The sequence below is a fragment of the Dendrobates tinctorius genome, unplaced genomic scaffold (genome assembly GCF_039654945.1).
Source record: "Dendrobates tinctorius isolate UK_male_01 unplaced genomic scaffold, ASM3965494v1 ptg000159l, whole genome shotgun sequence".
Lineage (NCBI taxonomy): Eukaryota > Metazoa > Chordata > Amphibia > Anura > Dendrobatidae > Dendrobates > Dendrobates tinctorius.
Window position 1 is genome coordinate 17,049,836 of NW_027361826.1, and position 13,854 is coordinate 17,063,689.

Below are 13,854 nucleotides of genomic sequence, written 5' to 3' on the forward strand. Positions count from 1 at the left end.
AAAGAACAAATACATATTTCCAGGTTTTATTTGACATGATGCTAAAAGCCATGAATTATTTAGAGAGCGCAGAGAAGCTTATTAAAAGATTTCATCCACATAAAAGTGTATATTTAAAAAGTGAGTGGGTAGAACTGTGGTTGCAAACCGGCTATTATATCATTAATTCCTTGTTATATATACAGCTTTATTGAACATATGCTGTGAACCAAAATCTGCTTATAACAGATCATTTAGCACGCTATGTCAGGAATATACAGAAAATATATCTTCTTACAGTGTCATTCTGTAATTGATGCATGTATAAATGTATTTATAACTATCAATTTAAAGGGGACTAAAAGCAGCAAAAGCAATAAAAGAAACAAAAATAAACATAACACAACTTTTAAATACTCTGCTCATCCAGCAGTAATGACACTTCAGGCAGGCATTTACTTGACCGCTGCAGCCAATCGCTAGCCTGAGAGGTGATGCCTGACTTGGCAGCAAAAGACTGCCATGGATTGAAAATCACAGATTGTTAAATACATAATATTTAACTTTTATTAAGCTATTAAAATAATTGGCAAATTGGTTCTCCAAATAATGCAATACATATGTAAAAGGGTAAAATCTTTCAGGGTATATACGCTACCTAAGGGGAAGGTGGCAAAATTATGAGGATGTCAATCTTACTGTTTGAGGAACGATTGCACACAGAAAATTCACCGAGATTACTATGGATAAATACCATATATTCAATTCTACTTGAAGCGGTGGAGTACATAGCACACTGATAATGGTTATCTCACTAAAAAGGACAGTGGAGGCCAGCACACTTAAGAGGACATTTGCCTACCACTTCTTATGTAAGTACTGTCAACTCCATGTTCCACTGTCAACCATAGTTATTTTCAGCCCTATTGGTGAGAAACATAGAACACAGTGATTAGTATTGCAAATCCTAACAAGGACGGTTGAGTAAGGTGCCCCTGTGATGGACATTTGTTAGCTTCATCCCACAGAGGTACCATCAAACCAATGTCCCAATTAAGACGAGAGAACCATTTAATTCTACCAAAGTCATTGTTAATGTCACATAAGAGATAGGGATGAGCGAACCCAAAATGTAAAGTTCGGGGTTTGTACTGGACACCAAGTGGTCCTGGTACCGAACACTGAACATGGACTTCTTGCTCTACGTCCGTGTTACTGTTTGGGTTCGACAGCCTAATAAAGCTGGTTGAAAGGCTGCAGTGCAGCCAATCAACAGGATTAAAGGCTGTGGGCACTTCCATTGACCTTCCCAGCCTATTAATATCAGCACCCAACTGTCTACTTTGCTTTTGCTGGTTATTAAAAAGGGGTAGACCCCCCAAAAAAACTTATGTGGGGTCCCCCTATTTTTAACACCCAGCTAAAGCAAAGCAGACAGCTGGGGCTGATATTTATTGGCTGGGAAGGGCCATTGATATTGTGGTGGCAATCAGGGTAATGGTTTTATTGTTGATGTAAGATGTGTAATGCCTGCTGACATCAAGCCAAGGAAATAGTACTGGATTGGTGGCTATCAGGCACATTACTAGCCACATAATCAAAAGAAAGACACACACAAAATTTCTTTATTTGTAAAAAGCACTCCCCTACAATTTCCCTCTCTCCAGCACTTAATAAAAAAAATCCACAGGGTCCAGCGTAATCTAAATGGAGGCTCCAGAATGATCCCTGTCTTCTTCATCCAGTGTATGGAACTCCGTTCAGAAAACAAACTTCCATTGACTGGAGCAGCAGCTGCTGCCAGGTCTCGGACTGTGAACTGAGTTGACGTCAGTAAGTTTACCACAGTTCATAGCAACCAGATCTCACAGAGTCAGCGCGAGTGCCAGACTGATGAGTGGTGTCACCATTCATCAGTCTACAACTCGAGCTACCCTCATGAGAACCAGCCGCTGTGAACTGCAGTAACCTTACTGACATCACCTCAATTCACAGGAGATGGGTCTCGCTGAGCAAAGCGTGAGACCCGGCAACCCGGCAAAGGCTGCTGATCCAGTCTATGGAGCTTTGTTCTCGGACTGGAGCTCCATACACTGGATAAAGAAGACGGAGATCATCGTGGGACCTCCAATTGGATTACGCTGGACCCTGTGAATTATTATTTTTTTCAAGTAAAGATTTATTTTTCTTGTGTGTTTTCTTCTCTTTTTACTTACTGGGTTAGTAATGGCGGTGTCTGATAGATGCCTCTCCATTACTAATCCATGAACTTGATGACAGTGGACATTACACAGCTGACATCAACCCCACAATCCCATTACCCAAATTGCCACAACACAAAGGTAATCAGAAAGAGCCAAAGTTAAGCGCCAGAATTGGTGAATCTATTGGATGTGCCATTTCTGGGGCAGCTGAGCGCTGGTCTTATTAGGCTCGGGAGAGGCCAATATCCATTGCCCTTCCTAGACTATTAATATCAGCCCCCAGCTGTCTGCTTTGGCTTAGCTGGTTATTAAAATTAGGAGGTACTCCATGTCATTTTTTTAGGGCCCCCCAATTTTAATAACCAGAAAAGGCAAAGAAGACAGCTGGGTGCTAATATTAATAGTCTGGGAAGGTCCATGGATATTTGCCCCTTCCCAGGATAGTATGACCAGATCAAAGCTGTCTGATTTCCCTTGTCTGGTTATTAAAAATATGGAGGAACCATGTTATTTTTTACTTGTATCTATTTATGAACAAGTACAGTAAAATACACAAGCACAGCATTGGTACATTCCTCCACTTGGAGCTCTTCCTCCTGGATCAAGATTAATATTTTTATTTTTTTGAAGTCTATGTTATTTTAAGTCATTTTCCTATCCACATTTGTTTGCAGAGTAATTGTCTTGCTCTTGCTTTTCCTTCCTTTTGCATGCCCCTAGCCCTTATTAAAACTATTCGGGCCCCATTGACTTATATGGGGTTTGGATACGCTGTCAATTACCTGAACTGAAATTTGGACTCAAGTTCGGTGGAACCCTACCTTCCATGGGTTCACTCATCCATAATAAGAGACCATTGTGGTCAATGCCCTATGTCTCAATAAGGATCTAGGAGTTATTTTCAACTCCACCCCAATTTGGTGGGATAAGCAAAAGCCTGGAATGTGAGTATCATCCTAAGGGTGACAGTTTAGGTTAAAGCTCTCAAAAGGACATTTGATGACCTCTGAGGATACTGTCCACCATATGTCCCAATTGAGATTAATCTTATTTCCTCCATACTTTTAGAAATCACAGATAACCGCTTTAAAATACTACTCACAGGCAAGAAGCACACATCTATGCATAAAACATAAGGAATGTAGCAGAGTTTGCATAAATGTACAGGTTTTCTACCTACCCTTAGACTTGAGACTCCAAATGTTCCTCCATCACAGTTACATTTAAGTCTTCATTCACATATCAGTGTGAGTGCTATCATCTGAGAGCAATGGATCGATTTTTTTCAGATGTCTTTGTAGTTGTATACTAGTTGCGTTTGCTTTTTTTCATCCCATTTTGAAAACTGAAGCAGATAAACTGAACTTGTATTTATCCATTGGCTCTTAACAATGGATCAGTGTTAAACTACTGAAACTCCGATGGAGCGCAAAGTAAAAATAATGTCTCCTGTTTTTCATTTGTATCTAATGCATACTCCTAGACTTTCATGGTTGAGTCTGATCTGCAAAACGGATGAGAATAGGACCTGCTCTGAGTCTCATAGACCAAACGTACTTATGTGTTTTTAAAACAGATGTGTGTATGGATCAATGAAACTTTATGAGTAAGTGTGTTGAACGAGAAAAAAACAGACAGCACATAGACTTGTCACACGGATGTGTGAATGTAGCCTAAGAGGGACAGCCTTGTCCGTTAACATTTATGGGCAATGAGGTCTCTAATCAGATCAGATCCTGAATGCACAGTAAAAGGTAAGTTTCATGTAATGATCCCTTGAAAAACACTTTGATTGACCTCCTCCCCATAAAATAAGGGTGTGAACTTCTAATGGACAAAGTATATCCAAGAAATGAAAATTGAACGGCACCCAGGTGAATCTCACTTTTCCAAGTCCTGATCACAATCCTTATTTAATGACCGGTTAACGGTACAATGCAGCCGGTGTTAGGTGCTCAGCATTGAAAAAAACAAATATGTGCTCAATGATAAAGCAGAAATGAAATGCGGCACTCACCGGATTGCTGTGTGACCAGAGTCCTTTATTTTACCATACGTGGTGTGGACAAAGGCTGATCGGGCAGGTGTGCAGAGGCATGCTGAGAACAGAGATGGACGACAGCCTTTTTTTCCATACTTGACGCTACAGCGACCCGTTGAAGCGTCAAGTACGCAAAACGGTGCCCATCTCTGTTATTGATGTAATTTTAGGATAAATGTGTTGTTTTGATCGCCTGTCATTGCATTTTATTGTAATGTTGCGGCGACCCAAAAAAAGTAATTCTGGTGTTTTGATCCTTTTTCTAATTACTCCATTTACTGATTGAATTAATTATTTTTATATTTTGATAGATCGGGCGATTCTGAACATGGCGATACCAAATTTTTTAATTTTTTTAATTTTTTTTTTAAATGGGGCAAAAAGGGGTCACATGATCGCATGGCACAGATAGGTTGGCATGACAATCCGGGATCTGCAGAAGACCCCCGTTCTTGTCATTGTTAATCTGCTGTGAACGCCAACTGAAACCCTGCTATGTGTAGCATAAGCGATCAGATGATCGCAGCTTCAAGACCTCTAAAAAGACTAATGAAGCAAGTAAAAAGTAGAAAAAAAATGTTTTTTAAAATATAACAAAAAATATTAAAGGGTTTGTGACGTGATTCTGGCTTGATCGTGTTAAATGCCACTGTCAGAGATTGGCAGCAGCATTTAACATGTTAACAGCCGCAGGTGGATCACTATTCCACCCATGGCTATTAGCACATGACAGCTGATCAAATTAGCTGTACTGTGCCAGAAAGATGCAGCTCAGTGCCAGAGCCCCCCAAAATGCTGGGACATTACCTATGACGTATTTATATGTCAAAGGTTGTGAATGGGTTAACATACCTGGCTGGTAAAATTCCCTTGGCAATTGTCACTTTTCCCTCTTTATATGTATCGAACGGACTACAGATGCCTCCTTTGTAGCAAGGACACTAGGGTAATACATATTACAGCTGAGATCTAATACAGTAAAATTAATAGATTGAAAATTATGTATCAGTACTTTGGGCAAAGCTAAATTAGTATTTCGAAGCCAATAGAATACATTTTCCATTATTTAATTCTGACCTTGATTAGTGACAATTCTTTCTCATGTGTGAAGCTGTTACTTCTTGGAATGACTAGCCCTCTTTCTGTCAGAGCCACACTAAATAATAGAGACTTTGCAGACTTCGAGTAAGTTCATAAAAAGTCTTTATGTGATAATACTGAAGATTTGGGCAATGAGATGGCGATTTGCCAACTCTTCCTGATTCTTATTCATGAATGCCAGTTAATCTTCTTCTGTTCTCTACATTCAAAGTTGTAACTGTGCAATCAGAATAGCTGACTGCGAATCCTCGGGAATATTGATTTAATGCAGGTTCTGCTACCTTTTATTATATTGTAATAGGATTTCACAAACTAACAATATTTAGTGCATTTATATGCCCCAGACGTATTGTTATCTTGTAAGTCTGCTGGAAGTGGATGCAAAGTGCCATGGTGGTCTTAAACAAAAACGTCATTAGTTGTCGCGTTGGACATGCTGTTATTGAAGGTAACGCCAGCCAATAAATATTATATGGAGATTTTTAGTCAATAATTGAGATATAAATTAGGTTTGTAGATCATCCATTGGCACAAAAGAAATTAGAATCCTAATCAGCTCTTCGTTCCACCCCCTCTCCCTATCGGAGTTAATTACCAGTTTCTGAAATCCTAATTAGTAAATTAGAAAGTGCCCAACATTAAACAGACAAGAGCTTTTCACATGATAGTAACACTAAACGTTATCCTTCTGTTGGATCGCGAGAGAACAGACTATGAGCTCCAAAGCAGAATCAAAATTTACCGAGCCCATTTCTGCACAGAGAAAGTTGCCAGATTAATGACATTTGGAAAGGCGGCCATCTGTTTGCCGACAAAAACCAGATACGAACAGACAGCACGGACGACATGTCAGCACTTACTTCTCTCTCTTCTCTCTATATTTACAAATAGGGATAAAAGCTGGACAACGTGTTTGGACGATGCACCTATTGTACAGGAAAGATATATATCTTTGTACCGTGTTAGCCAGTAGATAGAAGAATATTTAGAATTGAGATTCCTCAGTGGTTGATACCTTTTAATGGCTAACTGAAAAGATGGTAACAAATTGCAAGCTTTCGAGACTACGCAGGTCTCTTCATCAGGCTAGACTAATACAACATCTGAAGAATCACATATTTATACACAAGACAGCATAGAAATAACCCAATAGCTAAGACAAGTAATGTGAAGCGGAATAGTCATTATGGGAGAGGGATAAGCATAAATATTGGAACAGTTCATAGATAAGCAGTGTGAAGGTTTTATTGCCCTCTGATTGCAGTCTGGTTCTGTGTTGTGATGACCCCAGAAGGTCTGAAGAGCAAATTCCTTATTTGATATAAAAAGACATAAATCCATGCGACACATTCATTCCTGCACTGAATGTGTGGAAAGTTTTCATAAATTTGTACTCCGAGATTCTTCTCTCTCTCTGAGACTTGAAGTTACCTTTTAACACAAGTAATTTAATGTCCATCATGCTATGACCAGGGATACAAAAATGTTTTGCCACAGGTAGATCCATTCTATTTTTTTCTTATTGTGTGATGATGAGAATTCATCCTTGTTCTCAGTTTTTGCCCTGTCTCCCCCACATACAGACCCCCAAGAGCCGGTAACTAACGTGCACATTATGTATCTAAGGGACACACGTTTTATCTAGGGCCTTAGTGGTGCTTTCTAGAGGACTCTCATTTTGCCCCATGAAGGCCCTAGATAAAACTGAACTCTGCAGTGATATGGAACATTATTTCAGGAGACTGCGCCTGAAGGAATATTTCAATGATACAGAAAATTCAGAAAACACTCAGACTGAAGGAAAAGGGTTCCTAACAACCAAGAAGAAGTCAGACTGGACACCTCCACCTGAACGCAACACTCATTTGGATAAATACGTAGACTCATTCAGACATTTGATAAAATCCACCATCATAGACAGCAACAGGAGACAAGCATCCAACAACAGTGCCCAGGAGAGAAAGGTCATACAGTCTCTGAAAACCAACAAAGAAATCATCATTAAACCTGCTGACAAGGGAGGTGCAATAGTCATGGTGAACACATCAGACTATATGAAGGAAGCAAACAGACAACTTATGAACACACGCTACTACAGAAAATTGGAGTCGGATCCTACACAGGACTATTACAAGGAACTAAACAAGTTGGTATCTGGTCTGCCTGATGGAACCATAAGAGGCAATGACCTGATACCAGAGAGTCCAAGAATAGGGACATTCTACATGCTTCCCAAAAAACACAAATCTGGTAATCCAGGGAGGCCGATTATTTCATGTGTGGGCACCCTTACTGAGCAGGTATCTGGATGGGTAGAGGGTATTCTTAAACCCCTGGTAAAGGATACACCCAGCTACATTCAGGACACAACTGACCTATTGAATAAACTAGCAGCAATAGGTCCTCTACCTGAAGGAACCATCCTGGCCACCATGGATGTGGAATCTTTGTACTCTAATATTCCACACCAGGATGGATTAAATGGCTGCAAAGTCTTCATGGAAAACACCGGGAATGATGCGAATTCTGTGGTGAAACTCACAAAATGTATCCTCACCCACAATTACTTTGACTTTGACAATAAGATCTATTTACAGGAGACTGGCACAGCTATGGGAAGTAAAATGGCTCCACAGTATGCAAATCTTTTCATGGCCAAGCTTGAAAGCGACTTTTTGTCCTCATGTCCCATCAGGCCTCTGGCCTACTACCGCTTCATTGATGATATTTTAATCGTCTGGACGGAGTCTGAGCAACAGCTAAAGACGTTCCACGAACAGATAATCAATTTCATTCCACCATCAACTTAACACTCAACTATTCCAGCACTGAAATTAACTTTTTAGACACCATCATTAAGCTAAAAAACAATGAAATAGAGACATCCCTGTATCACAAGCCAGTCGACTGTCCAACATACCTTAAATGGGACAGTTTCCATCCAAAACACATAAACTCTATTGTCTACAGCCAAGCCATCAGATACAATCGTATATGTTCCAACCCCACAGATAGAGACAAACACCTTGGTCGCCTCAGAAAAACCTTTTTGAATCAGGGCTACCATCCAAGAACAATTGAAAATCAAATTACAAGAGCCACCAGAATATCAAGGAATCACCTGCTACATTACAAAGCTAAAGAAGAAAATAACCGGGTGCCTCTAGTGGTCACCTACAATCAAAATCTGGATATGCTAAGAGGAGCTGCATGGAAATTATAACCTTTACTGCAAAAAGGTGCCTGATTACACTCCATATTTCCAGACCCCCCCACTGCTGTGTTTTAGGCAGCACCCAAATTTAAGAAGCATAATTGTCAGAAGCTCCCTGTCCCAACAGCTGCAGGAACCTTTCCTTGCAACCAGAAAAAATGTAAAACCTGTCCATTTAGAATGACCAACGGACACGATAAAGATCCCCAATTCACATCAGGACTACAAGATCCCAGATACTTTCACCTGCATTACATCTAATGTGGTGTACTTAATTATTTGTACTAAATGTCCAACAGGGGGTCTGTATGTGGGGGAGACAGGGCAAAAGCTTAGAACAAGGATGAATGCTCATCGTCACACAATAAGAGAAAAAAGAATGGATCTACCTGTGGCAAAACATTTTTGTTTCCCTGGTCATAGCATGATGGACATTAAATTACTTGTATTAAAAGGTAACTTCAAGTCTCAGAGAGAGAGAAGAATCTCGGAGTACAAATTTATGAAAACTTTCCACACATTCAGTGCAGTAATGAATGTGTCGCATGTATTTATGTCTTTTTAGATCAATTAAGGAATTTGCTCTTCAGACCATCTGGGGTCATCACAAAACAGAACCAGACCGCAATCAGAGGGCATTAAAACCTTCACACTGCTTATCTATGAACTGCTCCAATATTTATGCTTATCTCTCTCCCACAATGACTATTCTGCTTCACATCACTTGTGTTATCTATTGCCTTATTTCTGTGCTGTCTTGTGTATAAATATGTGACTCTTCAGATGTTGTATTAGTCTAGCCTGATGAAGAGACCTGCGTAGTCTCGAAAGCTTGCAATTTGTTACCATCTTTTCAGTTAGCCATTAAAAGGTATCAACCACTGAGGACTCTCAATTCTAAATATGCACCTATTGTAGGGATGGATCTTCTTTTACAAGTCATCTTTTTTTTTTATATAGACGTCCTTTTGAAAAAAAAGTCAAGAATTTTGTGCACTTTTTTGAGTGAAGCTTTTTACATTTTTACCTGCAATTTTCTTTTCAGTCCTATTGAAAAGCCTTAAGCACTTGGAAAGAAATATATAGACGTTGCTATGTTATGAAAAAAATGCCTTTTTTTAAAAGCTGTCCAGAGAAAAAAAAAATAATAATGTTGACAACCCTTGACAAAGGTTCCCTTGATTTCCAATATCATGGCTATCCGTTGTGCAAGGATCAATCTCTATTTATGTGGATGGGTCAACATTGGCTGTATTGATAAGCTATTACTCTACTTTAGTGAAGAACGTCCTTTCAAACAAAAGAAAAACCATAACTTGAAATTTGTTGCTATTCTTATGGTTCTTTTTTTCCTATTTTTCCTTGCCACTAGGCTGACACTTCAGGTTTCTATTGAAGTTTTACAATGTCCACTGGCGCAAGGACAAAAGCTATATCATTATCAGTACTGTTTACCCAATGGTAAATGTTAGGGGGGTAAGTATTGGGCTGCTAAATTTACCTTATCCTTTTTGTTCCAAGATAAGATGAGCTGCCATTAAAGCTGGAGTCACACATAGCGACTCACCAGTGATCCCGACAACGATATCAACTTGTCAGGATCGCTGGTGAGTCGCTACATGATCGCTGGTGAGCTGTCACACAGACAGCTTCACCAGCGATCAGCACAGCGACGCCGAGCGTGCGGCGTCGCTGTGTACGTTAGTTACCAGCGCGCTGATGCAGGGAGCTGGTAACTAACGTACACATCGGGTATCCAAGGGACGTGCGTCCCTTAGATACCCGATGTGTACGTTAGTTACCAGCTGATCGCTGGTCTTCCTCCTGTCACACGCAGCGATGCGTGCTGGCCAGCGGGAGACTAGCGATGGAAGAAATGTCCAGGGCTTTCCAAGAGCGATCAGCAATACCGGCAGGGGGGCCGGTCGCTGATCGCTGTCACACACAGCGATCTCGCTGGTGAGATCGCTGTTGTGTCACAAAACTTGTGACTCAGCAGCGATCTCGCTAGCGAGATCGCTATTTGTGACGGGGCCTTAAGGCTATGTTCACACTAGACGTTTTTGCAGTGTTTTTTTTATGTGATTTTTAATATAAATTTTCAGCTGCGTTTTACAGTACAAGCAGAGCCTTCATCAGGTCAGTGTATAACCATCAGGGAGTAAAGCGAGCATCATATAGAGAAATAAATTGACCAGGGGGGTAAGTTGCACTGACCTATGATGTCATTGCAATTTCTAATTTCTTCTCACCATTTTTGTACCTACATAATGCTTCCTTTGAACCCCATTTGCCATTTGTTGTAGCTTGAGGAAGGCATCACACCTGTGCTGAAACGTGTTGCACTTGCACTTTTTTCAGATAGGCTTCTGATATTCTATTCTAAGCAGAATTGTGCCTGGCAGTAGCATGCCTCCTATAGGTGAACATACTACCTTAAGCACCTGTCTGTCCCCGATAAGTTGACACTTTCTAACAAAGGATTCTGCACCATGTAACACCGCGTGTTTCTTCCCCTTTGCATTGAGCCATTTCTAATAGGCATCTAGCCTTGGCAAGTCTGAGATCTTTGTTGGGCCCTCAACTGTAGGTGCAACTCATCGGCACCTTGCATCAAACTGCAGGATGGGTGGACAGAGGGAGTCACTATGGACCACAGTGTCTAGAAGGTTTATTGATGTGTCATCACTTAAGGTCTTCTCTCTGGTGTCAGGCGCCTACAAACAGTGCAGTCACAGCGATTCAGATCCTCAGCAGTGGTGGCGGATAGTTAAAGTAGCTGTTTATGGCGGCTCACAGTTATCACCCTACTCCCTATATATAAGTATATAGTTGTGGCAGCAGGGAAGCATCAACAGGAAATAATACAAAAATAAACTTATTTATTTCATTCTGTGAAAACTTGTTACGGAGGATAAATTACTGTACTCTTGGTCTTATCCTCTATAGTTTTCAGCAGCCCCTTCACCATACTAAAAGCCAGATTGATGCATGTACAGCAATAAATCACACTAAGGTCACACCGCAGCATGTTGGGTGCGTCAGTCAATTTTACCATCCGTGTGTTGTGATCTTGTCACTGCTTTCCATGTGCTGTGTTACTATTATGTTGTATGATCGGTTTGGAACTACTAAGATCAACCCATCAATATCTGATGGGACAAACTGCTTTTGTTTCTGTCCAAATGTTCTGTCATCTGGGGTTATCCTTTCGTCTCCTTTCCCAGCTCCTTGCAGATTTCAACTTCTCACTACCCACGACCGTCTTTCATTCTCCGCCATATCATCTTTGCCCATGCTGTCCTTGTTTTAGTCTTTGGCATTCTATTGATACATATTCCTTCACAATTTCTTCTTCCATTTCTGCTGTTTTTTTTTCTTTCACTCCTTTGCAGGTATGAGGATCCTGGTAAATTTGCTGCTGGATACATTGCCTATGCTGGGGAATGTCCTTCTTCTGTGTTTTTTTGTCTTCTTCATATTTGGAATCATTGGGGTGCAGCTTTGGGCAGGACTGCTTCGGAATCGATGCTTCTTAGAAGAGAACTTTACTATGTAAGTCCATTCGTAGATTTATGACTTTCTATATTTCTATATGTTTGTGTACTTTTTACTTGTTTGCGTGCGGTTGTGTCTGAATATTCACAATCTGAAATATAATCCTTCAAGGGTTCTCAAGTAAACTCATATATTTTATTCCCTAAAATGATGCTTTATTAATTAAAAACCACAAGTGTGGTATACACCAGAAAAAATGTGACAGAAAATGAAAAATAAAAATAAAACAAAAGTGTTCAAACAAAGCCCATACTAAGGTGACACCTTAGGGTCCCTAATTCGTTGCTGAGCTGTACCCTGCCTGGCTGCGGAGGTTGGCACCCTAGGGGGAACGTTGTGGCGCCCCCGCTCACGATGGCTATCCCTGGGGGCCCTAATAAACCCTACAGCCACTAGTGGTTCCTTCTACCCGATAATAAGGGAACCCCTACTTCTAAACAGAGATCAAACCTGCTCTATAGAGGACCCTGTGTCCCAAAATAAGAGGTTAAAAATAAATTTAGAACACACATGGCATTAGGTGGTCATTTTAATATCCCAAAAACAAGCAGACAGCCGTAAGGCAAAGCAATGGGATGAAACAATTCAGATAATGCCTAAATCTTGTACACAAAAGATTTATAACCAAGAAAGGCACGTATTACATTGACTCAATAATAAGCCATGGCCAACAATAAGGCCATCAACAGTATCCCATTGTTAAGGTAAGGGGAAATGGGGACACAAATTATCGCAGCATCAGGCCTCCTGATGAGCTTTAGAAGGCGAAACGCGTTGAGGCATTAACTACTGGATGGCAGGTGGTGAAAAACGCAGATAAGTACCGCTTTTGCAGCTCTGCGTTCCCCTTACCTTAACAATGGGATACTGTTGATGGCCTTATTGTTGGCCATGGCTTATTATTGAGTCAATGTAATACGTGCCTTTCTTGGTTATAAATCTTTTGTGTACAAGATTTAGGCATTATCTGAATTGTTTCATCCCATTGCTTTGCCTTACGGCTGTCTGCTTGTTTTTGGGATATTAAAATGACCACCTAATGCCATGTGTGTTCTAAATTTATTTTTAACCTCTTATTTTGGGACACAGGGTCCTCTATAGAGCAGGTTTGATCTCTGTTTAGAAGTAGGGGTTCCCTTATTATCGGGTAGAAGGAACCACTAGTGGCTGTAGGGTTTATTAGGGCCCCCAGGGATAGCCATCGTGAGCGGGGGCGCCACAACGTTCCCCCTAGGGTGCCAACCTCCGCAGCCAGGCAGGGTACAGCTCAGCAACGAATTAGGGACCCTAAGGTGTCACCTTAGTATGGGCTTTGTTTGAACACTTTTGTTTTATTTTTATTTTTCATTTTCTGTCACATTTTTTCTGGTGTATACCACACTTGTGGTTTTTAATTAATAAAGCATCATTTTAGGGAATAAAATATATGAGTTTACTTGTGTCTGAATATTCAATGTATTTCTTCAACATCCTAGAAGCATTTCCAAAGCTGGAAAATGCACAAAGAACATTATTGAAGGATTGTCCATCTATTAATTAATTATCTGCCTACCTATATATTTATCTATCTATCTACAGTATCTATCTATCTATCTATCGATCTATCTATAAATATATATAGTATTCATTCCATTTAAAGGCAGCACTCCACAGTTAATCTTTCTCATTGGAGCCGAAACGTTGCCTTGACATGTGGGTCTAATAAACTCACTTTCACTTGAAAGATTAACTATGGAGTGCTGCCTTTATTTGGAATG

The 13,854-nt window shown here is 40.3% G+C and overlaps 1 protein-coding gene across 1 annotated transcript in view; it reads left to right on the forward strand.

The window, feature by feature from the left end:
* CACNA1I (calcium voltage-gated channel subunit alpha1 I) overlaps positions 1 to 13,854 on the forward strand; it is a 665,843-nt gene that overhangs the window by 228,529 nt on the left and 423,460 nt on the right. The window contains exon 4 of the mRNA XM_073549592.1: positions 11,935 to 12,094. Within this exon, the coding sequence (XP_073405693.1) occupies positions 11,935 to 12,094 (160 nt within the window). The remainder of the gene's footprint in view (positions 1 to 11,934; positions 12,095 to 13,854) is intronic.